Source organism: Leuciscus leuciscus (genome assembly GCF_965113295.1).
Source record: "Leuciscus leuciscus genome assembly, chromosome: 16".
NCBI classification, from domain to species: Eukaryota; Metazoa; Chordata; class Actinopteri; order Cypriniformes; family Leuciscidae; genus Leuciscus; species Leuciscus leuciscus.
The window spans coordinates 22,099,486-22,125,266 of NC_138740.1; the positions used below are offsets into that span (position 1 = coordinate 22,099,486).

General features: G+C 38.7%; 1 protein-coding gene across 3 annotated transcripts in view; it reads right to left on the reverse strand.

Annotated features, from left to right (window-relative positions):
- Nucleotides 1-1,229: 1,229 nt before the first annotated feature.
- cadm1a (cell adhesion molecule 1a) overlaps nucleotides 1,230-25,781 on the reverse strand; it is a 269,832-nt gene continuing 245,280 nt past the window's right edge. For 2 of the 3 annotated variants that reach the window (XM_082141148.1, XM_082141147.1), the window contains 3 exons: nucleotides 23,936-23,968; nucleotides 5,502-5,630; nucleotides 1,230-4,705 (listed from right to left, as the gene is read on the reverse strand). In XM_082141148.1, coding sequence (XP_081997274.1) covers nucleotides 4,587-4,705; nucleotides 5,502-5,630; nucleotides 23,936-23,968 — 281 coding nt within the window. In that variant the 3' untranslated portion in view covers nucleotides 1,230-4,586. The remainder of the gene's footprint in view (nucleotides 4,706-5,501; nucleotides 5,631-23,935; nucleotides 23,969-25,781) is intronic. The other variant, XM_082141149.1, reaches the window with a different exon arrangement.

Here is a 25,781-nt window from a genome sequence, read left to right on the forward strand (position 1 = left end):
CCATGACCTAGCCTATTTGCTTTCCAAGTATCAAAATTCTCTTTTTGTCTTCAGTGGAAGTGAACAGCATCAGGTTTCGGAATGACATGAGGCTGAGTAAATGATGACAGAATTGTGTAAAATATCACTTTAAATTGCAACAATTCGCTCGAGAAAATGTCAAAAATTATTAAAATGTGATTTTAAATCCAGATATAGTGTAACTTTACAGAGTCTGCTGTAATCTAGCAAAGCTGCAGGACATGATGAAATCCTGTCATCGCCTTGAGCCACGAGGCGCTCTCTTCTCCCTCAGACCTGGTTCTGTCTCTCTCTGGAACGGAGATGATTCCACGTGACATCTGTGCTCCTCTCTGCCTGTACCTTGAGATCCATCCTATCTGAGCAGAGGGTGACTTTGAGCCTTGGCAGTGTGACAACCCTGGTGCTGAGCTCCTGCTCAGGCAATCAAAAACCAGGCATCGTATAGCGGGAGGAAAAAAAAGAAGAAAAGCTACAACTCAAGGTCAGCATCTGCAGAGTGTGTCGCTGAGATTGCCACTGGGCGGCGAGGTCAGGGTGCGGGCATGAGACAGCTTGAGAAAGAAGCGGTGGGGAGTGCGCTATACCTGGGAGAGATGTTATTTCTGTAGGCTGCCTCGGTCAAAGTTCAGCTGAATAAAAGCACAATGCAAAAGTGTGACAGAGCTGGAGAATGCCAAGGATAATAAGGAGACGGGGAAGCGTAAGCCCCGACTGGATTTCTTGAACTCGCTCTAAAGCAAAAGTAAACTTTAATGATCCTGGGGTGTTTTAGCAGGCATCTCAATGCATTTAGAAATAAAATTAGCTTACGTATCTGTGGGAGCAAATTCAACACTCTGGAGCGTATTTGACCACATGATAAATGAAATATTTGAAATTTTTCTTATATAGACATTATGCACTGGCCTAAAGAACATGCCAAGGACCTTGAGAATAGCTGAATTGATTTTTTAGGAATATTTAATGTAACACTCTTTTGTGAAAATATATGGAAGATGGTGAATCTCAAATATTAATGCCACAAGCATCCTGTAAGATGAACGTACCACATTCTGTCAGTTTTCAAATGGATTCTGTTCCCAGTGCTGTGTAGATCATTGATGACAGCAAAATAGATGTCTTTTCAGTCATGCTTTTAGAAGTTTGACTTTACCTTCAAAAGATTCATGTCACACAGGAAAAAATAACACCGTCCAAACCAACCATTACTTTGAACATTAATATCTTTTCTTTTTTATTAAGACAAGAACTCTCCATTTTTTTTTTTTTTTTTGTAAAAATGTCTAATATGAACAAATACAAAATGTGTATGGGAATGTGGATATCATTTTTCTTCATTAATACACAGTAACATTGCCCAAGTACAGCAGAAAGACAAAAAATAACCAACCTAAAAACAATGAATGAAAAACGTAACACTTTCCAACCTATCTGGAACCAGAACAAGAAACATGTCAACTTTGAATTTTCCCCAACACACTCTCATGGCAATTCGTAACTATTTTACGTTTTGGTGAATTTGTATAATCTCAATTGTATGTTTTCGAACAATTTGCTTACGCCCCACTGAGGGGTAGGTTTAGTGGTAAACTCTCATGCTTAGTTTTTTTTCTTCTAAATCTCGTCAAATAATTACGTTTTCTCATGAGATCGGGTTGGTCCTTTTACTGTCCTCTCAGTGTGAAGTAGGTCTGAAAAAAAGATAATACTCAACATTGCGTGTACATTACGTACACATTTTACAGTGCACCAAATAAACAAGAACTACAAAAATATTAAACAAAACGTCAAATTCTCCATTTGATTTGAGATCCAGCTTGATTTTTTTTTTTCACTTTCTTAATCGGGGGGGCCGTAACTTTGCATTCTACCTGAGATGCAAACATACTGTTTATTGTACGTGAACCTGAGACAGGGCTTAAATTATACTGTCAAGTTCAAATAAAAGAAATCAAAGCAAGTTCCATCAGTAACACTGTTGCACTATCAAACAGGGGGCACTAATAAATCAATGAAAACAACAAACACAACAACAAACTACAAAACTGAAACCGAACCCAGTTCACATCTCAAAACAAGTTGTTATATTTGGACATTTTCAATTAAACCTTTTTCGACTTGCTGTACAAGAAACGAATGATAAAATAGATCACTGGCGTAACCGCGTCTTCCCATCGACCGTCTATCTGAAGTCCTCAAACGCCTAGTAGAGTGGATTGAACCACATTAATCACATTTAAAACAGGTCTAACATAACAAGTTGAACAAAATGTACATCGTCCCAGTCTAAATACCACAAATTAGTATACTGATGTCATGTCTCACGTACGGAAAAGAGAAGGGATGTCTGAAATCCTGTTCAGAAGCTGCCAGACCAAAGCTAAATGATGCTCACTAGTTAAGCACAAGCCACACAACTGTATATCTCAACTGCAACGGTAACCATCAAGCTGCAAGACATTCCCTCGGATTTGTATTCTACGAAAAAACAAAAGCGTCCAAAGTGTTTCTCATGGTTAATGCACATACTCTAAAATGTCTCAGTGGATGCTTGTTTTTTATTTGTTTTTTTGAATAAGAAAAATAAAGCAAACAAGAGTGTGTTTCCCCCCCTCAACCTCGCCGTTTTATTTACACACTGAGGTTGGTTTCAGCAGGGTCTAAACTATGGCATCTAACTTCACTTACACTACAGCGAGAGTCATGAGGAAGTGAGAAGAAACACTTCTCTTTAGGGAAAGTACTTTAGACATCTTATCCACCTTATATTATGTATCCTCAATGGGTGCTACGTTTGTAGCTAGGCTTCAGTGAAATGTCTAATGTGTTTACAGGAGCAAAGAGAGCTCCTTTTTGTTTAGCGTCATGTGTTGACAACGACTGTAAATATAGGGGGAAATCCACATTAGCGGGTAATTACATCACAGACTGTTTTCCTAAAATATTTGGAATGTTATTAAAAGCTTTTTCACATTTTTTTTTCTTATAGAGACTGTTTATTTCACTTTCCATTCAAACTAACCTCATTTCAAGCCCAGGACTGCTGTGCATAAGCAGGAACCCAGAGGAGCAACTCACAGCAATTATAAACAATAAAACACGCATTGTTTACAAGAGGAAATTATTTTGCTGTGGTGCTTTTTCGCACCATGTAGTCTAAGATATTTGGGCAGTTTATATTCATATACTAGTATCACTAGGATAAGCTAGCTGCAATCGCCACTATTTCCTCTGAGGAAGAACAAACAGGCAATTCACTTGACAGGCAATCATATACCCTTACACACTTGTAGGACTGCTTAACATCAATGTCACATCCTTACTGACTCGCCTACAAACCAGATACACAAATGCAGATGTTTTTTGGCTGTTAAAATGCATTTTAAGGTAGTAAAGTTATAGTAATCAAATCATTTCCATATCTTCCCTCTCTGTACATCTACAAACATGATAGTTGTGGCGCTTCCTCCCTTGAGTCTAACAAAACACTCTAAAACCAGAAAACGTCTCGCTTTGACACAATTTTAGGTAGTTATTAACGTGTGCTAGAGGGTCACCTTCAGCAACCTTGCATGGAAAATTACAGCATAAGACGAGAAAACAAAATGTAAGCCACAGCATTTAGACCTTTTTCAGTGACGGCGACTCTTTCGTCATTATGGCATGTGCGTTTCTGAATGAAAATGCAGACAAAACCTAAGACATCATTATATTGAAACAATAAATAACTGAAAGGGCTTTTTGCTTTGTCTAAATGAGCAGAACGAAGCCTCCGTAGGTACAGAGTAGCAGGGACTGTTCGTCTGCGCCTCTGCCCATTCCAAACTTCAAATGTACTGGCACATACAGTATAATAAAAAAAAGAAAAGAAAAAAAGAAATAAAACAGGTGCAACGTCCAGGATCACTTCTCCACCGGTCTCATCAAATTGTTGGGGTAAAAGTTGCATGTACTTCCCTTCATGATGCTGATGACCTGGGATTGAGTAAATCAAAACGCTGTCATGTGACTAGGCCTGCTCTTAGTACAGAGGATATGGTGTTTTGAAGGAGATGCCCACAGTGTAGGGGAATGCGTTGAGGTGTGCACTCATGTACCTTCATAGAAAAGCAGACAGCACGTCGATAATCAGAGATGGTGGTGTGTGTGTGTGTGTGTGTGTGAGGATGTTCGGGAATGGGGGTTTAGAGGTGTGACATGATCAATGGTGTTTAAAGCATGACTAAGAAAAGAAATTCAGAACAAGGCACAGAATTTTCTGCAAATGGTCAAGAAATGAACGAAAAATACCAGCAGTTGGGGAGGTGCTGTGTGGTGACGCTTTCTACACTCTTATCTGGCAACGTCTGGTCTCCCGCCCACCCCTAAACCCCACCCCCGACCCCGATCTCGCTGTATAACACAAATACCTACATCTTCTCAGCTGCCCGTGTAGCATTCTACGTCATTCAATCCAAATAAACAAATAAACAAACTCAGTAATCTCAGTTCCCCCATGCCCCACCCCCTCCCGCCAAAAACAAAACAAAAGAAAATATTAAGAACAACAGAGGCCTCGGGACTCAGATATAGTATTCCTTCTTCTCGTCCGAGTTGTTGTGGCCCCCTTCGGCGTTGATGATGGCCGTGTCGGCGTCCGCCGCGTCATCTGCCCCCTTGGCTTCGTGTGTGAAGTAGGTGCCTGTGTGGGTTTCAAAGAAAAGCGTGTTGATAAAAGCAATATCTCCAGCACCCCAGGGCCTCTGATTGATGCAATTGCAGGGTTTTAAAAGAGATTAAATACCATCTGGAGAAGCTTCTCTAATTTAGAGTGAGGGTTGATCCATGGGACTTTACCTGCCCATAAATAAGCCATTCATTTCACCAGGCTCCACTTGGTTGCATTATAATGTCTTTCATGTGCGAGAACAACAGGTGATACGTTCCCAAACTAATACCCCATGATGGAGATACGGCAAACAAAACCTGACCCTCTAGATCGAGCGCTATTAGATAAAACAAACAAGAAAGAAACAAAAACTGAGTCTGACACGTACTCAGAAGAATAAATCTGTTATTTGTGGCTAATAATTCAGGAAATTTCCATAACATCCTCTCCAGGTTTGGGTTCGGTTTGACTTTGCGCTTTAAAATCAACCTTGGGAAGTGTTACAAGGAGGTGGGAATAAGCGATCCACTTCAAACTTCATTTCCGAGTGGGATTATTCCCATCCTCTCAGTCTGTGGCGTGATAATGAAGGCAGTAGCCCTGATGAAATGCAGAGATGCTGCGCCCATTTTATATTACAGAACACAACAGCGCGATGCACTCAGAGGGATACTGGCCTTAATGTGGTCGTAGCCACGGGCCAATTTAAAGTACATGCAGAGCTTCGACAGCAGAATGACTTCTTTCCCAATTCAGAACTTATCCAAAATAATTAGAAAGTCTATTGACCTTAGAAATGTGCCAAAAGACAGTCTGGGGGCTGAATTACCTTTGTGTCTTGCAAAGTATCGTCCCAAAACGATGAGAAGACACAACATGGCGAAGACCACGACGGCCACCACGCCTCCAATAACCGCATGGTCCAACGATCTCTGTGCTTCTGTTCCTGCTTGTGAATCTGAGAGAAAGAGCCAAGAGATGATGTGTTACTTGCAACAGTTTCAACAAACAGAACATTTTAAGTAACACTGCATGTGAAGCCTGTATATAATGTATAATGCATTACAATCCCATTTTAAATATGTATACTATCGTTCAAAAGTTTAGGGTCGTTAAGATGTTTTCATTTTCATGGTTTTAAAGAAGTCTCTTGTGCTCACCAAGGCTGTATTTATTTGATTAAAAATGCAGTAAAAACAGTACTATGAAATATTAGATAATGATGAAGCTGAATTTTCAGTCACATGATCCTTCAGAAATCATTTTCAAATATGAACAAATCCTTCAGAAATCATTTTTAAATATGATCAAATCAGTTTTGTAGCTTAATCTGTTTGTGGAAACCTCAATACATTTTTCATGATGCTTTGGTGAAGAGAAAGTTCAAAAGAACAGCATTTTTTTAAAACAGAAATATGTTGTAACATTATACATTTTAGTCACTTTTAGTCAATTTAATACATCTCTGCTGAATACATTTATTTATTTCAAAAAGATTTTGAACAGTAGTATATCATATTTATTTATTTTTTATTATAAATTGAGCGCAGCGTTAGTTCAGACAGGCCACGTAGGCATAGGCCGCGATCAGCTGATGCGGTCAGCTGTCAAATCGCTCCACCCACTACCATTCTCCTATCAGACCGGGAGGATATATATACGTGGCACTACTGCCTGGGAAATATGCTTAAACTGCTCGCAACCCTCCCGCCCTCACCACTATAAGTATCAAGCATATTTCTGTGCACCTTCTGGCTGTTGTCTTCTTTGTTTCAGATTACCAAAGTTTCCAAGTCCTAGCGGAGACACTCATCCATAGCCAACCTACCGTACAGACGTCCCGGATTTCACTGCTACGTCTACAAGTTAAAGCTTTTGCTTAAAGACATTACTAAACTGTCTTAAATCTGTATATCACTCGAGCGGATGGTTCTATAGGGGGTTAATGCTAAAGCTATGCATGTCATTAATTATGGAGCAAGAACCCCCATAAGGAACCATACCTCCAAAGATAATTGTGTTCAATAAACTCAAGTAACTTGCCAAAGTGGTCTCGTCTGAGCTATGGTTAAATAACATACAGTACAGCTGATTATGAGGTGAATTATAAGGTACATATTATAATGCGTTATTTATAAGAATAATCTCTAGCGCAACCAAATGGCTTTTTTTTTTAGACAAGATACACAACATTATGTTCATTTTGCGATTCCATAATGGACAAAGACATTAGTATTAATCTTAGTCAGAAACATTTTGATTAGCTATAATGAGATATTGGAAATATTACTGGAAAAAAAGTAAATCATTGGAAGAGAAAGAACAGAATTTAGTACAATAAAAACATTTAGTTATTAAATGAGGAACATTTAATAATATAGTAAAACATAAGAACATGCATGTTGAAATTACATGCATGTAGATTTAACAAAAAATATTGCGATATGTGTGTAAGACTTTTTAAATAATGGGAATTCAAGTATCTTTGAAATCCACCTCTCTGGAATAAGACCTCCAAACTATAGACAGGCACCAACAAGCAGAACTGATGCAAACAGAATGTGTGAGAGTGAAAATAGCTTAAACATTTACGAGTGTGACAGAGGAGCTCTGAAGACACAGGCCTTGTTGTTTATATTCTTCTGTCAAATACAGTCCTGACTATAACTCAAACGAATCTGGCACAAACTGTGAGCTGGAGTCAGAGCTAAAGAAATACACTTTGCCCTCAAGACTAAAAGTGCGAATCACAAGCAATTTTTAACAAAGATTCATTCCATTTCACCCTGAGAACAAGGCAGGCCTCTGAGGCTGCGCGGCGTAATGATATGTGAAGTTTATTGATCAAGTGTAGGGATCCATGACAACCCAAAGTTAATGCTGGTTTGTGGACTTGATTGGTTCTTCACAGAGCAAAGGAGGAGCACAATTTTTCATCAATATCTCACACTCGGCTCGGAAATTAAACAGTTTGAAGAGAAGTACTGAGAGAAAATAGACAGGAGACATCGCTCTAGAGCCGGCCAAAGAAAGACATGAAAGCTCTTCATGTCAATAAACCTGTTAATTATCAACACCTGAGATTTGCGCCACACTTTTCTGTTTAGATCAAGGGGTGTTTCTTTAAGTATGGGCTCATTTAGTCTTGTGGACTTTTAGTCCAATGATAAATGTATTTTTTTCCTGATAATGTTAAATATTTCCACCATATCTCAAATTATGTATTGTGTTTAATAGCATTATGTTGTGGAAGTGACATTTTTAACATCAAATTGTTAATTTCACAGTTAGCATTTTATGTATCCTAAATAAACAATTAAATATTTGTACACTTTTAATTTGCATAATTTGACAATTACAGCTTGACTGGGAATGACACAAAAATGTTTTGTTCACAACTTATATATTTTTTCTCTCACATGACACGTCTCATATCTCAAGCATCTTCTTTACTGATGGGCGAGGTTGAAATAACTCGAAATAACTTTATAATATAAAATAACTTAACTGACAAATCATTTCCAAACAATAAATATTGAAATGGTTCAACTCTTTGTTCAGATTATAATAGTTTTAAACATAAATAAAATATCATCATAATTTTTTTTAATAATATTTTAATTAAATAATTTATATTTTAATATTGAAAGTCTGGGTTTGACTCTGGAACGAAAGTAAAACAATAAAATCTTTACATAAAAGGCATCTAAATAATGGAGTAATGATAAGAGGTTTACAAGACGGGTTTAATGCGACCTTTACACACCATAACAGAAAAACTTGAAATCTCTTAGTTTGAAGAAGAATCAAGCCCTGGGAACACCCAACAGGGAGTAGAGCATGTGAACTCTCTGCTACATCTCACGGTCCATGTCCTGTTTTATCAGTCCACGGGCTCATCCCCACTCCAAACATCTCACTCGATAAAAAAACGCGATGAGAAGGGAAAGGAAGCGAGGGCAAGGATGTCTCGACTGAGCAATCCGATGCTTGGTAATCCAGTCACGAGGAGTTGATCAGCCTTCCCGTGTTTACCCACGGCAATCTCCCGCTCTCATCTGTGGCCTGAGCCCGAGAGCTGAGGGGATTTCCTGGGGGAGTTCAAAAAACAAAAACGGCAGGCCACAACTTATTAGAGGATAACGAAAAGCGAGAAAGCACAGAGCGGTGTGCTTGTACAACATCCCACCCAATCTCACCTCATAAACAACTCGTGTGTGAGAAGGGTGGGGGTGGGATGTAGGAATGATGCTGCCAAACCCAACAAAACATGACTTGATCAACCTAATAGGCTAGTTTGACTTCAGATTTCCTTTTTTCGGAGGGAAGGCAGATTCAATTAAAGTCAGTGGGAATCTGCTTGACACCTAATTCACGCTTGTCAAAAGGAAGGGAGGGTCTAAAGACGTAATTTAACTCAAATTCCTATTAAGATGTTAATATACTGGATGGAGAGATAAACAGAGATCGCTCTTTCTCTTAAACCTCTTTCCCCATCCACTTTGCTGCAAGATACCATTGCCAGTTTGTCCACAAACGCAGATGGGCTTGTTGCCTGCTTGGGTCATTCTCTCACTGAATGGATTTGATAGGAATTAACATAACTTAACAAATGGAGTGAAGACAGGGACAGGACTGTCTGTTCCCATTCAGCTTCAAGTGATTTTAATGCCCTCTTTCTCCTTTCTACCCTCTACAGCCTGAAGATAAATGAAGGGGTGTGCGGAACTCAGCCCCAGCGATGAGAGAGAAGATTGAAGTCCGTGATCACGTCATGTTCGGAGGTGCGCTGGTGTGTTGGGGCGCCCTTAACACAATGACTGAACCGTAATTCAATAAGAGTCCACTGTGAACCAACAGTTTGGCTAATGTGTAATTCAAGAAGCAGATGGTTTAGAAATGAGTAATTCTCAAGCAACCTCCTCTAATCTCAGCAGCCATTTTGCCTCCGGAATTTTCAGTAATTCCAAGAAATTGCCATCTTAATGAAACCCTAGAAATTTGCTCTCATCTCAATTTGACTAGACGGAGTCACATAATTACACGTATTGCGTGGTGCTTATGGAAGAATCATTACCATAAACAGCATTCCTGTTTAACGTTTATGACTGCAGAATAAGAGACTGGAATACCCAATTACCCAGTTAGATAAGTGAAGGAACTGAGTGAAGGAATGAAGCTAGATGGAAAGCATATGCTCATTCTCAAGAAAAAAGTGGCAAAAGCGAGCGCCATCGGGCACTGATAAAAGCAGACTTTGATCTGATCCAAACTAACTAAGTCTGAGATGGGGTCCAATTTTTGTGCATCGGCATTTGTGGGAAGCTCATCCAAGGTCAGGACTAAAGGATAACTTCAATTTGGAGTGTGCCGTTACATCGTACTGCACCTCCAGCTACAATGAATCGCTAGTCAGGCCTGACACTCATCCAAGAGTCCACAGTCTCCAGTTTCTAAAATATCTGTCCTGTGGTGAAGGAGGATTGCTGTGAGCTCTCAGGGTTCACACCTCAGGCTGCTGGAGGTGGTGTTGAGGAATATGAGATGGGAGAGAGAGAAAGAGAGAAAGGGAAAGAGCTTCATCAGTCTCAAGATGATGCACTAAGCATGTTTTTTTATTGTTGTTGTTGCCTGAAATGGGGTAAATCACCTGGCTGGAGTGGACACCTGCTGAACTACAGTGAGAAAACATGATGAAAGATCCTATCAGTTTTGCTGTTCCGCTGAACAGTTTCTCCAACAGAAATGCTGCAGTAGTTCTTCAGCACCTTATATACAGAAAACCTGAATATTCTCTCATTTTGCTTGGGCACACTCTAATCCAGTTACGTTAAGATGAAGTTATCACACTCAAACACGCAGACCATTATGTAACTTTTCATTAGATTCCCTGTTTCTTGCCTCAGTGTAGTATACAGCTTTGGCTTACAAGACTATCTAATCTACCGCCTCAGCCTCCATGGTTGGGGGGTAACTAACTAAAAGTAGTGACACTACTAACCTTACTACATTTTTCAGCAGCTGATATGCTTAAAATATACTGTTGCTTTTCTGGTAACATGCTACTTCTGCAATAAGTTGAAAAAATAAAACACTCTCCTATTTATCATTATATAACTAAAAAGTCCTTATACAATTATATAATTCCAAAAATTATATAAATTATAAGATATAAGTATATTTATAGGTACTTTATTTTCACAAACAAAGTACTGTTAATTTTCTGCCAGGAAATGATCTGTTAAGTGTATGGCCATTTCATTTAACCCAAAACACAACACAACACAACAATGCATAATTTAAAATGGGTGTGAAACACCAGTTAAAAATTCACATTTTTTTGACTCTTCTGTTTAAAAAATACATTTTAATGCAGTCAGCAGCTACTACTTTTTTAAAATAAATAAAAATAAAATAATATGAATAATACTTTAAAAAAAATCTATAAATCTATATTTATAATTATATGTAAACATATTTTGTGCACCTTAAATGGCTTTAATGGAGTTAGCTACCATCCTTTTTAATTATATTAAAACTAATGGAGTTATGATTAATGATAGATACTATTATATAGTGTTAATAATTAAAAAAATAATAATATTCACAATGATTTTCAAAAAATGTTGCCTGCCTTAAATACCTTCAACGCAGTTAGCTTCTTGTTAATATAATTAAGTTATTCATAAATGATTATATAATGTAAATAAAATGTTATTTATAAATATATATTTATAATGATATATGTAAAAATATGTTGCCAAGCTTAAATACCTGCAGTTATAATACTTGTTGTAACTAGCTTGAATGGTTGCTACTTTTTTAAAAGAGCAGCATTATTATAGTTTATTCTAACATCCTTCCATCACTGCTTAGCCCTATTTCGCACAGCTGAACCAAAACCCAAAGCTGACATTTAATTCTGGTGTTCAAAGTCTAAATGAAGACAAAAGGTGGAGGAAAGAGAATGAGAGCAAATAATGCTCTGCATGATGCCATGACCTTGAGTTATGAGCGAAATACCACAGCAAAAGCAATCTGGACTGAAGGAGGACAGGACGTGTCTCTGAGGGGTTTGAGGTGAGGACCCTAAGGGCCGAAGCACAGCAACACATCTCTTCCTCCAGAAGTCATGCTTACTGGTTTGAAGAAATCTCCCAAGACAATAAAGTGTGATAGATGGATTGACTTCAGAGGGTCATCTGTCCCATCAACACCACTGTGGAAGACTCAGTTTCTCAGTCAAAAACAATGGTACAGATGAGTCTGTGGCCACTAGGGCACAAGTAACGTCATCTCTTGTGTGGACACCCAGATACTACACCAGCAGTTATTGATTCCACTCCTTTTGTCTCCATCAGTTTTGACATTTTCAAGAGTGGAAGAATTTTTAAAGAATGAGCCTCTTTTGTGTCTTCACGCTATCGTTTTATCACATCTTCCTTTTCAAACCAGTACAAGTGCATCTTTTGAGAGAAGACAGGAATAACAACAATCATTGATAAGAAAAAGACAGTAGACCTGGGGTATCGATCCAGTTGGCCATGACAAAAGGTTAGAAGTGTACAGCTCATATTCAGAATGTTCAAAGGCGGCTGAAGAACGCCGAACGCTGTCGGTTTACGCCTCACTGTTCTTAGCACAGGTGTGAGGAGGAGATATGCTGTCGTTTTCTTCATGAGTTGAGCCGATGGCTACACTTGATCTTGCACTCATAGTCAATTACCTCACTTCCTCAGGAAAAAGCTTCTGTTGTTTTATCGTCCTGGACTCAGGCGGTCATTGCCCACTTCTAATAACTTTCTCAAAAGAAGCCCAAGCCGCAACAGATACTGTGCTCCAGTGGAGATTTGAAATGAACTTTGCTGTGGCTCTCTGGGTATCCACGTCAATGTTTATTTATTTATTTACATTTTTCCTCATTTAGTTCTCTTTCGTTTTCTTCATTCTTTTTCAGATTTGTCCATATATATGCAATTATTCAGAAAGAAAAAAGAAAAAAAATATATATATAAAAAACAAACAGTAAAAACCTGTATGATGTTACAAAATATTTATATCTCAAATAAATGCTGCAGCACAACTAGTTTCAATGCTGATAATATTGATATTGAAATGACCTCCGCAAACAGCCATTTCATGGATCTGAGTCTTAGCATGCATTCAGCCTTTCTCTAGAACCATCATACTGAACTGTACATCACCAGCATAATTAAAGCCTCACGATTTGACAAGTAATCCAAATAACATCAAAAAGAAGCACTTCATAATCAAATATTTGCAATGAATGACCTGCAAGGTGATATGTGATGATGTAGCTGCAGATCATATCATTAATGGCCATGTAAAAGGCCAATTGTTGCTCTGTGTGTTGTCCTTCATGTTTTAATAAAGTTTAATAAAGCCCTCTATTCAGAAATCTCATTAAATTCAACCAGATTTTCAAAAAACGTTCACATTGAAATTTCTCTTTTGGGAGAAACACAAGTGGTGAGACTATATTAAATAAGCTTCAATCACTGAAACGCACTGACAGACAGAAACCGAACACCCAAAATCTTGCCTCAAATCAAATGGAAGCATTATAAAAAAAGACAGTTACTTCAGGCTTATTTGTAAAAGGAAGGAACGTCTGTGGCAATTTTCTTAATTCTTTTCTCTCCATATGCCATTTCCATGATGGATGGAAATGTTCCCTCTTCTCTACATGGGGAGATAAAATACTGCACTTCACTACATTTTACTTTTACTTTCAAGTATTGCTTTTAGACTAAGTGATAGGAAAGTAAAATATGTGCTAGATTGAATGCTGGCTTTCAAAATAACAATAATAATAATAATAATAATAATAATAATGTGACAAAAGCGCTCGGTGTGCAAGGTGGTTGTTGACAGACTTCCCAAGATGCCTTGTATTAATGTGTTTACTCTCTGTATTGAGACAATGAAATCTCCTTTAAAAAATGGCAGGGTCACCCCATCCACAAGCAAACAGAACCCATCGCACTCACTCAAGTGCAATCGATTTGACAAGGAGGGAAAAGTCTACCCTCTGGGCAACGAAAGTGTCTCATTTCAAAGGATGTGTTGATTTCAAAGACAGCAGATCTTCTAATTAGATCCTCTAATCTTGTAATTAAGCAAAAGTGATTGCCATGGTGAAAGTGTGAGCAGATTGCAATGAAATGACTCTGCTCTTGGGCCTGTGGTCAGATGGATCACAGATGTGTTATTGCAAACCCTGTCTATATTTACCTGTTCCTTCAGCCCAGCAGCAGCAGTCCTGTGCTGTAATGGAAATGTAATTAAAAATCTAATTGACCCCCTGTGTTGCAGTCACCCCGATCCAGGCTTATATAATGCTCAATTTTGCTATAGTCACTTAGAGGTAATGCATATGCAGTGGTCTTTTTTACGACAAAATTGGATTTGAATGTATTTTACCTGGAGGTATTTTAGTGTTTCTGGAAACAAGAAGTTATTTCAGGCTTTAAGGGCAATGGATATCGGCATATCAGAGAAGATACTTTCTATGTGGTAAACAAAAGTCTCTAGCCAGCCGAATTTCCACAGCAATGTTTGAATGAAAAAAATCAATCATGTTGCCAGAGACAAAATGAAGTCAAAGTCATGAACAGAAAGATTTAATCTCTCTCTCATAAACTTTTTGTTTCCTTCTGCATGGCCTGTAGGAAGAAGCTTGAGCTAAAGGGTGTCTTGGGTTCCTTTAAACAAATCATTATGATTAGTGGTTACACTCAAGCGTGGCCTATTGTTGATGACAAACACCGGTTATATTCAATTCAATTTCCACTCAATTTCCCCCGCTAAAATCTCCGGGGCCATTCCGAAAGGTTTCCACTTAAAACATATTAATGTAATTATTTCAAAATGAACTTCATGATGGCACCAGACTGGAGAGTCAATAGCAACATCCCATGAGGAGTTGAGGCGCGTCTCCAGGTCACCCTCTCCTTTTCCATGGTATCTCTTTATCATCCCCGCTACTGTGGACACTCCTCTTTGTCAGTTTCTGCCTCAAGCTCTGTCAGCGCTGACACATACGGCAGCCTCCACAGATTTATAGTTACAGTACACAGAGGTGGACAGAACTGGGCCACACGGGGTGTTTGGAGGCAGGACATGGAATGAGGGCAACCTTTACAAGGTGCTAAGATACCACAGATTTTAAACTTGACAGGTGCGCCCGAGGCATACTGGTGGATGACGAACCAAATCCTCTGGTTAAGACAGTGATTCTCAACCATTTTTGGGCCAGCGCCCCCTATCCATTATCCAGGTGCCTTACCTTTATCGAATGTATGCTGATTATCATTCTGTTTTAATAATAATAATAATAATAATAATGTGTATTATTCACGTCCTTAATTTCTTAAATTATTATTAAATCCGTAACTTTTTGTATTTAAAATGTACAACATTTATGTAATGAGCGAGCACATCATGGATCCTGTGTTTTTGTCCTATCCTTAATCACTAAGGTACACCTATAATAAGTTTTTATATTGGGATTATTTTAAGAGCCGCTCTGCTTTCTCCTTCGGTGCGTCCCAATTCGCATACTATCCGTCCTAAATAGTATTAAAAATAGAATTAGTACATCCTAAATCGAAGATATGTTGAAATGAGTGTTCCAAAGATACCCGGATGGTCTACTATTTCCGGTCAGAATCCGAAGTGCAGATCGATGCGCACTCTAACGGCTACTATTGCCCACAACCCATTGCACGTTGGATGAGGATTCGGTTAGAACTACAAACACGAGTGAAAAGTGTTAAAACAACTACAGGCATGGAGGACGCGCGAGTCCGGCGGTTATGTAGAGAGGTTTAGATAAAGGGGTTTGAGTGATTAATTATCAGTATCTAACCTGACGAAAATGTATTTATTCAATGTTGCCTACATTATATTGCATCTGCAGCAGTTTTGTAAAGAGATGTTTAGCCATTAACTTTTAAATGCATAATTATACTCAAATTGCAAACACATGAGGAGAGTCTCCGCAAGAAAGACCCACGACTGGCAGATGAACGTGCAACTAAATTTCTCTCCGAAACGGTAGGAAATTAAATTAGATTGAATGGAGGATTTTAACTGTGACAAGACGATTGACAGGGCACCCCAGTTCGCAGGATGCACGCGACAGATCTGTCCGTTAAGATGACGAAGTAGTATGTCCCAAAGCTTGCCTACTCTTTTGCTACACACTCAAAAGTATGTACTTTTTCTTCACAAAAAGAGTACATATACTTTTAGGGCGTAGTATAAGTAGGCGAATTGGGACACAGCACGTTTTACCTTATAAATAGAATTTAGTTTAATTAATTAAAAAATTCGTCACCGGAGTGAATGGGAACATGATTTATTGAAAATATTTGAAAATATATAAGTGGTTTTCAACTTTCCATTCCTCCGCTGTGTGATTCTAGTCAGCGCTGGATTCTAGACACCACCGAATTGTTGTCAGCGCGAAACACATTTTTGAGCATGTGAATGCTGATTCTTGTCAGTGCTTGAGCGCTGGTCTATGACTGGAAAAATAATAGAGTCGTTGCAAAAGAAACGATAAATAGCTTACATGTCGCATTAAACTGTCAGAGTTTAGAATGTTGTAGGCAATTATTTTGCAAGTAATTACGTTTAATCTTGTCTTGCCTGGATCTTTGGTGTAAACTCGTGAACGCCCCCCATGAACACCTGAACGCCCCCCTTTCAAAAATCTTGCTTCCAACGCCCCCCATTGTTCTCCGAACGCAACCGTTGAGAACCACGAGGTTAAGAGATGCTTGATCATTTTTACTTTCAGTACGGCCATGTTTTTGCCTAGGCTTCTCCTCGTCTGCCCTTCAAACATCAATAAATCCTCGGGCTGCTTCGGCTGCTTTTGTGGACTAACTCGCATTCACAACAATCCAGCATTATGCAAATCTGGGAACAACACATTCGACACAAGGGACTCGCGTTGTTCCATTCTGTGAGAAGCAGGGGAAGTGAAGTTTGTCAGAGCTAATCCAGGATAAGATGTCCCTTTCAGGGAACCGTACAAAGCCACGGGCGAGATGGGTGTATTCCTCAGATGCCGCTTCCCTCATTTCCCTCGAGCTTAGGGATCAGTGTTAATTCTTCCCCCTCAGTCGCCAGGAAACCGACAGAGCCAGACAGCATCCGTTCGCCTCGGTCGGAGCGCAGGCGCAAACTCGGCTCAACAGGCCAGGGTCATCCACAGAGTAGAGATCTGCCTCCCGCCCTCTCACTGACTTTATCAAAGCCGCCGAATAAATGTCTTTGAATTCCACAATGAGCCTTGCGACGGTAGAGAGAAAGCGTAGAATAAAATGCCATATGATGTCTTGTAAGGGGGACGTATCTGGCAGAGCCCCCTGGAACCTAATTTTGTCTGGTTTCTAGTGAATTTCTGAAGCTTTGAGGGCTAATGGAGCAATGCTGTATCTCCAACGCAGCAGGTAAACCACTTTCTGATGGTGTAAATGAAAACCTTTGGCTGGTTGACAGGAGGAAGCCTGCACAGGTGTCCATCTAATACAGTTCTCACATGAAAAGGGAAGTTTGCTTTAGCTTCAATGCATGGGCTGGAGAGAGAAAAGTTTCCCTGCTATCAGCGTGAGATTTCTGGCCGGCTATAGTTATATAGACAGTGGGGAGGAGATTATAGATGTTCACACATTTATATTTTCCTCAGCCAGCTGGACTACTAGAGTAATATTTTGTGTGAGATTAATTGATGCTCAAGGACACTTAATTGGTAGATAAAAGAGGCAGGATAGACAACAGTTTCACTTAATAATAATGGTGATGCACCTTTTAAATAATGAGCAAATGTGTTAGGGCCATAGCTTAGTGGTTAGGGCACACACTATATTCCAGTCTCCTCTCTTGCTTTCTAGATTCTCTGGTGTGTAGGGTTCAGCACATGTTGCATGTCTAGTTGGCACACAGTTTACTGTACATGTTTACATTCAGTATTTTAAAATTATTACAAAAATATTATTTACTATTATACATTATGTAAAATGTATTTTTTGTAAAAAGTATTAAAACTAGTAAAACTATAGAAAATGTTAAATGTATAATTACGATATAAATAGATAAATGCAAATATAATGTAATGATTTCTGAAGGGTCATGTGACACTGAAGACTGGAGTAATGTATATATGTATATGCAATATACTTCAGATGCAAAAGCCTCTAAGAGCCATCTGAAATTTTCTTCTAAAATTTGCATTTTTATCAAGCTCGTATGTTTAGGTTCAGTAATTTCACTTTAATGACTATTAATAGCTAATTTTTTAATGTTTTAAAAAAAAGTATCTTCTGCTTTCCAAGGCTGCATTTATTTGATTAAAAATACAAACAAAAACAGTAATATTGTGAAATATTATTCCAATTTAAAACGGCTGTTTTCTATGTAAATATACAGTAAAGTGTAATTTATTCCTGTGATCAAAGCTGAATTTTCAGCATCATTACTCCAGTCTTCAGTGTCACATGATCTTTCAGAAATCATTCTAATATGATGATTTGATGCTCAAGAAACATTTATGATTATTATCAATGTTGAAAACAGTTATTTACATTTTTATTTCATGATGCTATGATGAATAGAAAGTTCAAAAGAACAGCATTTATCTGAAATCTAAAGCTTTTGTAACATTAAACACTACCGCTCAAAAGTTTGGGGTCAGTAAGAAATTGAATGTTTCTTGAGCATCAAATCATCATATTAGAATGATTTCTGAAGGATCATGTGACACTGAAGACTGGAGTAATGATGCTGAAAATTCAGCTTTGATCACAGGAATAAATTACAGTTTAAAATATATTAAAATAGAAAACAGTCATTTTAAATTGTCATAATATTTCACAATATTAGTGTTTTTTTTTTAATTTATTTTTTTATATCAAATAAATGCAGCCTTGGTAGATACTTCTTTTAAAAACATAAAAAAATCTTACTGACCCCAAACTTTTGAACGGTAGTGTATATATAGATATAATTGTGTGTGTTTTGCCAGTTAAAATGTTGGCAGGTCAAGTAGAAAAAAGCATTACTGTTGAGCCCTGCTGCATAAATGGAGAATGTTATTTCCAATTAGGCTGGAGAGTCTGTGTCTGCTGGGAAATCGAAGCCACATCAGACCCACGTTATTTCTTCCATCCAGATCGGCCCATGTGAGCTGTCCCTATGTTCCTACTTACTAGTCAGCGGAGGAGAGTGCCGAGTGGAGAAAGGTGTGCATTTGCTATCCCAAATCCACCGCTTCTGTTAATGCTGCGCAACTCTCAGTCTAATTACTGCAGCATATGCACGTCACCTGCGAGGCCCCTGCAGGCAGTCCTGAAGGCACCTCCGAGCCCTGCCTCAGCCATTCACACGCCAGCATTACTCCAAACCCTGCTCATCAGAAACACTACACACCGCTGCAAAGTCCCACTGACAGCCATACATCACTCGCTCAAACCAAGCAAGTGTGTCTGCGAAAGGAAAGATATGAGAGAAAAAGGGAGTAAAGGCAGGCTCAGAGAAAGTCTGCAAAGGAGGCGACCCTTGAAGCTGCAGAAGAACTTGTTCCTGTTGATTGATGAAAGCCCTGGCCGTGATGGCATCCAAATGTGACAATTCTGGGACATTAAAGGCGTCAACTCTTCTGCTTCACCTGCTTCAGTCCAGCTGGGAACAAAGTGGTCATTATCCCACTGTATTCTGCTACGGCGCTCCCTGCGGTTCAGAATCTGCTCAATTATCTTCTCCTCCTGGGCTAAGGCTGACAGGCATGTTGGCAGGTGTGTCCTTTCCATCCCGTTCACCCCTTGACTACTGAAGGATTAGAGAGTGAGGAGGGCATTGACTAAAGCTACGGCTCCAGAGCTGTTAACGGCCCTGCCCTTTCTTGCCCTGCGAACAGATGAGCGAAGAAAGAGCAAACGCTTGTCTTTGGAGATGGAGCAAGGAGACCAGGCCTTAGATGATCACTACATATAACAATCTGTCAATGAGTATAATCAGGGCAAAGATGCACAGGGGGATGAAAACAGACACTCAGTTTGATACATCTCTGAAGGTCTGAATACAATTTTTTGTATAAATATCAACAATATTTAAGAACTGAACTGAGTATCAGCATGACTATGATTCATAAGTTAAAAATGCCAAAATGATCGTTCACCCCAAAATTAAAATTCTGTCATCTTTTTCTCACCCTCAAGTCATTCCAAACTTACTTTGTTCTGTAGAACATAAAAGAAGATCTTAAGAAGAATGTTTAATCTTTTTTTTGTCCACACAGTGAAAGCTCATTGGGTCAAAAACAACATTGGACCCCATTGACTTCCATTGAGTGCACAAAAATATTATTTCAAACTATCTTCTTATATGTTTCACAAGGGAAAGAAAGTCATATGATTGGAAGACATGAGGATGAGTAAATTATGACAGAATTAACTATTAACTATAGGCTAACTATCGTTTTAATATTGAGTACAAAGCATTTTAGAAATATGGGTATTTAGTCTATAAGTCCATTTTTGATCCGCTAATGAAAATAGTCGAAGCCGAAGTGGGATTAACAACTACTTGTTGCTCAACATCACAGACAGGAAAGAGCAGAGTGATACAAAGTGAAACGTTCTAGTGCATTCATCAGAAAACCTCTCGCCCAATCAATTTAGAGGACAAGAACTGAAGAGAATTATTTGCAAAGGCAATCGGTAGATGCATATTCTCATTTCCATGTACATCCTCTCAGATTCAGACATTTTCTTGTGTGCTGTCTTTTCTTATGCATGAAGGGAATTCAGATCAGAGTGTTTGAAAACAAGACATTAAGTAACACAGGCTTTACTATGCCACAACGGGCAGGGGAATCGTCATGGCGACTGCTTTGAGAGGATGAGGGAGAGGCAGTTAACATTGGCATATAAAACAGCTTCACATCAGAGGTGGCTAAGTTCATGTCAAACAGCGGCTTAGATTTACCGGTGAGGGAGCGAGGGAGAGATAGGCTTAAATAAGCCCTTGCTTAATTTTGGCACCATGTGTGACACTCACAGATTTTCATTCATCCTTTTCTAAAGCCTGCTATTTATTTTAGAGGCTTTGTTTCACAAAAGACATTCTCTTTAGCATTCATAGGACAAAAAAAAAAAAAAAAAAAGATTTAATTCATTTCTGCCATTATGAAAAGTGTGACAGAGGTGTGGCCAAAGCAACGGAAAAATGAAAGCCATTATTACATCCCTACTGAAAAGACCCGCTGCTTTATGAAAAGGCAGACTCAGTCATATTGAGAACGAGGATTGAAAAGTTTTACTTTTATAATTGCGAGCAAATAGTCCTCCAAAACTGTTTGCCAAAATGGAGTGATTTTCCATTTGTCGCAATCACGGGCAAACAAAGCGGTTATTTTACACCTGGTTTCTTACAGGCTTCTTTGTCGCATTGTTACTTAGAGCACATCATCAAAAGATGCCATCGTCATGTTTACAGAGCCCAGCCTCAAACATGTTGTGTGGTGCCACACTGAACAAAGGATGATGAAATGACAAGAAGAAGTGAAGTGTGTTCAATCATCCTCTTTGGAAATGAACAGGAATGAGGAGTACGCCTGGATGGAGCGATACAGAGAGGGAGAAGAGAAAGAGAGAGCCAGATGGAGGATCTACTGAATGGGCTTCTCACTATCTGAATTCACTGCAGATCCTGAATGCAAGGGGGATCTACATATATTGCTTTGAAAACAGAGACATGATGGCAATAAATCAGCTTGAGGAGAGGTAGGCGGAAGTGAGCGTGACCGTACATGCAATGGGTCAGGTGAAGTGAGGTGTGATTAATACCAAGGGTGCCAGTGTGTGATGATACAGTAAGAGTTTGACAGGGTTGCTGACACGCTGATAAGAATTTGATCTATCTGACCCTGCCAACCATGTTTCTTCTCGTCTGCAGTGTAATTCATATTCAACCACACCACGTCCCGTTAAAGACAACATGAAATACTGGTCACGATACATATATATATATAAAAATGTATGTTATCAATTGTATTAATTTAGATTGTGAAAATCCAGCTATGATTTAACTGGTTAATATTATTGAGGGGTCACTGTTTGGCTTGTTAGCATTGGGATCTTGCCCCATCAGATGGATAGATGGATAGATAGATAGATGACCAAGTAAACAGAATACATTTTGGATTCATGTTGTCTTTAATATAAGCCACAATAAAATATATTCAAACATATTGTGCAAAATGTTTTGCTTATGTCAAATTCCACTGATCATACAGACAAAAAGACAGAGATAATAAAAGGGGGAATATAACTGCATTAGAAATACACAAATAAGATTTTCTGTGGTATTGCTGTAGATTTCTGTTCTATACCGAATCTTGCCCACTATGTTAGCCTCCTACCTCAACCTCTGCTGAAAACCCCACTTATTGCTTGAACAGCTTGTTGCTAGGCTACACCAGAGAGGGTAAAAAAGACTGTTATCAGAGAGAAGAGAAATCTCCTGAACAGTGAGTGTAGCACACCCAGGAAAATAAGATGGTAAACAGAGTATGTGCATCAGCTACAAAAGTGAACCAAATAAAACACACAAGGTGTGACAAGATGCAAATGAGAGGATCTTCTGAGGGGAAAAAGATGCCTCGCTCTGCTATCATGAGCTGCTCTCTGCGTCAGACTAGACTAGATGTCTTTATTCTGGAAACAATGTGACTTAATTCTTCTGCAATTCTTGTTTTATACGACAGGGTGCGAAATGCTGTTTGCAACACAAACAAGCATTTTAACATTAGCAGAAACACATATTTGCAACAGGTCAGGACATCAATTCCACAGTCAGATTAAAGAATGAAGGAGCATGCTTGGCATTTAACGAACAAGGCATTTCCTGTCCATTTCGAAAATGAGTGAGCGGACAGGAAGCATTAAGATGACTAACCCTTTTCACTGTACCGCAAAAACATAAAAGCTAGACTTAAAAAGCTCTATGTCATACCTAGACAAAACAAATATAAGAAGCACTACATTTAAAACCAATTTGTTAGATGAGACAAAGCCCCCTGGGTTCACCTTGTGTTCTCTTACCTTTTGTAGGATCAAAAACCACTTTGGATTATTGGAAAGCGTACAGTGATTCAGTTATACATCACTGCCAGGCTGATATAACTGTACAAGGTTAACACTGGCCTTGTGACATGGTATTTAGAAATGCAGTGAACTGTACAAAAGCTCTATTATAGCTCTGCTACACAGTCAAGCCTGACCACGTTCTGTAGGCACATCCAAATTAATGCACATGCAAAAGAATAGCCCTAACCTTTAGATGTTCTGCCGCTTGTATTTGCTTTAACCTTTTCTATATGGAAAGTTGCAGATAGATGTAAACAAACGGCGACACCCCAACTCGATCCATTCGCGAGTTGGCCGGGGGTGCAGAAACGTGTCGATTTTGAGGTGTGATCCGGTGCGACACACAACATGACGGCTAATTAAATCATTAGAGGGTGTTTCACGAGGCACAGGTGACATAATTACACAGTATCACGAAAAGCCTTTATACTAAATCTAACACATTTACACAAGCATCTGCCGCTGCAAACTGAGAGCGGGGATAAAGGGCTTAATGAATTGAGAAAGCGCTTTCGTGGTATATTGTAAAACAGAATAAAGCCCGTGAGCTATGCAAATGGTCCCCGTTCTGTGATTTGTGCGCGGAGCTGGCGCACCAAGGTGGAGTACAATGCCATCTGCGTCATGTAGAGAAAAGGCCCTCCCGTTCATTTCTCAGAAATCAAAAACAGCCATTTGGACGTCATTTAAATTCATGAAAAATTATTGCGGGTGGATTACGAGTGCCTGTTGGGAGCTGTGCGAGGACTCGAAAAGGTGAGAAGTCAAAAATGGCAACAAGGACTCGAGAAGGGCTCATGCAGGAGGGATGGATGTGTGATATGGCCAGAAATCACACAGTGAAGGCTCTGATTAAAACTCCCAGAGGAGCGCCATGGCGGACAGGTGGGTCTTCACGGGTGAATGGCAATAGGGATAAAGGATGTGACATACGGACGAACAGACAGACAGACACATACAGCAAATCCACATTAGATTCATTCCCAAATCCCGTGCATGTCTCCGTTACGTGCTTTACTGTACTCAGCTGGCATGCAGAGAATGCCATGCTGTGCTGGCAGAAGAAGGAGGGAGAGGTACCAACCGTGAGCTGCGGCTTCAGTGCTGGGCGCAGCGTCTGAGCACACGAGGAGAGGAGGTGCGGTGGAGGAAGGAGGAGGGAAACAGGAGGAACGGCATGCATAAAAAGGAGAAATGGGGGGAAAAAAACAAATGGAACTGATAAGCAAGCATTTACACACAATTACAACAATGACCAACACTTTGAAATAAGCTCACAAGAAAATGACAAGAGGACAACATCAAAACAAATTTTCACTCAGCTAAAAAAAAAAGGGGTGTCAAAAGTAGTGGCACTTTGGTACAAAGCATCTGATGGAATCCAGTCCACTTTCCTCAACATAACCGTTTCATTAGCAGATTTCTATTGCTACTCTATTCGGTGCTTGATTAGAAATGGTAAATATTTTTAATCCAAAAAATATGGTAATTAAAAGAAAAAAATAAAAGGAAAAAAAAGACATTCCACAGGAGTCAAGTCAAGTCAAGTCACCTTCATTTATATAGCGCTTTTAACAATATAGATTGTTTCAAATCAGCTTTACAGTGATAATAGGAAATTAAAGAAACAGAGATTGTTTTGGCTTTACAGCAGCTCTAGAATAAAGTTATTGTCCAGCTAAAGTTAGGCTCACTTTAGAATTAAGATAGCTTCCATATTTTATCATATTTTTCCCTTTAATACCATATTTTCATGATAAAAAATAAAACTAATACATTTTTGGGTTAACTATCCCTTTAAAGTCCCCCAGTGGTGAAAATCAAGTTTTTAAATGTTTTTTTATACTGTATGTCTATGTGGTGTTTTTAATATGCTTTAAGGCGAGACACTACAGGTGAATAGGGTAAAAATTTTAACTAGCAGATATCACCATGAAACTTTCCCAGTTGATTACCTACATTAAGATGAGAAAAAAATGTATTACAAGTTTTCTATAATTTAATGTTTAAATATGCAAATTAGGCAATATCTAATTAAATATGCGCTATTTTGCATATATTTTAAAAAACGAAATCTGAGTATTGGATAAAGCCAGGTTAAAAATTATTTTTTCATTGTGTTCACATATTAGATGGGAAAAAAATTACAGAGGGATTTATGGATATCTACTTTTGTTATCCTGTAAATCAGAATATACTGTCAATAGCCTTAAAAAAATGATTTTCGCCATGTTTTTTGGAATAAAATGTTATATAAATCAGGCTAGGAATAATATATTTACAAATCCCTCTGTAAATGTCTTCATAATATAACTAGGTACAAGACTGGAAAGTTTGGTGTATATAGGTGCTACTGAAGTGGAGATTTCGAACTTGGAGTATAAGAGAAAGGTCATTTTGAGAAAACGGGCTTTAAAGATTTATCATCAGCCAATGAGATTGCGCATTCAGTGCTTTTACTTTCACGATTGGTTGCTGATAAAAAGGAAATGACCATATTTGGATCCGACAGCATTGTACAGGAGAGAGAGAGCTTTCCGGCGTGTGTGTGTGATGACAGGAAGAAGACAGAGATCGCGGAGCAGCGGGAGGATTAAGAACGCCAACTTTTGTTGAATTTATGAGAAATCTACTGACGCGAACAGACAAAGTGTAATAAAATAAAGACCTAAATGTGTATTTCGGACTTTTTTTCACCACAAGTCTGAAAGAAGACATGCTATTGAAGACAAATATCCAAAAATCTCAAAATTGACCAGTGAAAAAAAAACGATGTTTTTGCCTGCCGTGTCTCGCCTTAAGACAAACCATGTGCAAATTCATAAGTCAGCACCTTTGCTGAGTATTTTCTCTTTAAAACTGCAGGGAACCAAAGACAGTCTCAAAAACGTGGTTTGAAATCAATGTTTTTTTATTTTATTATATATATA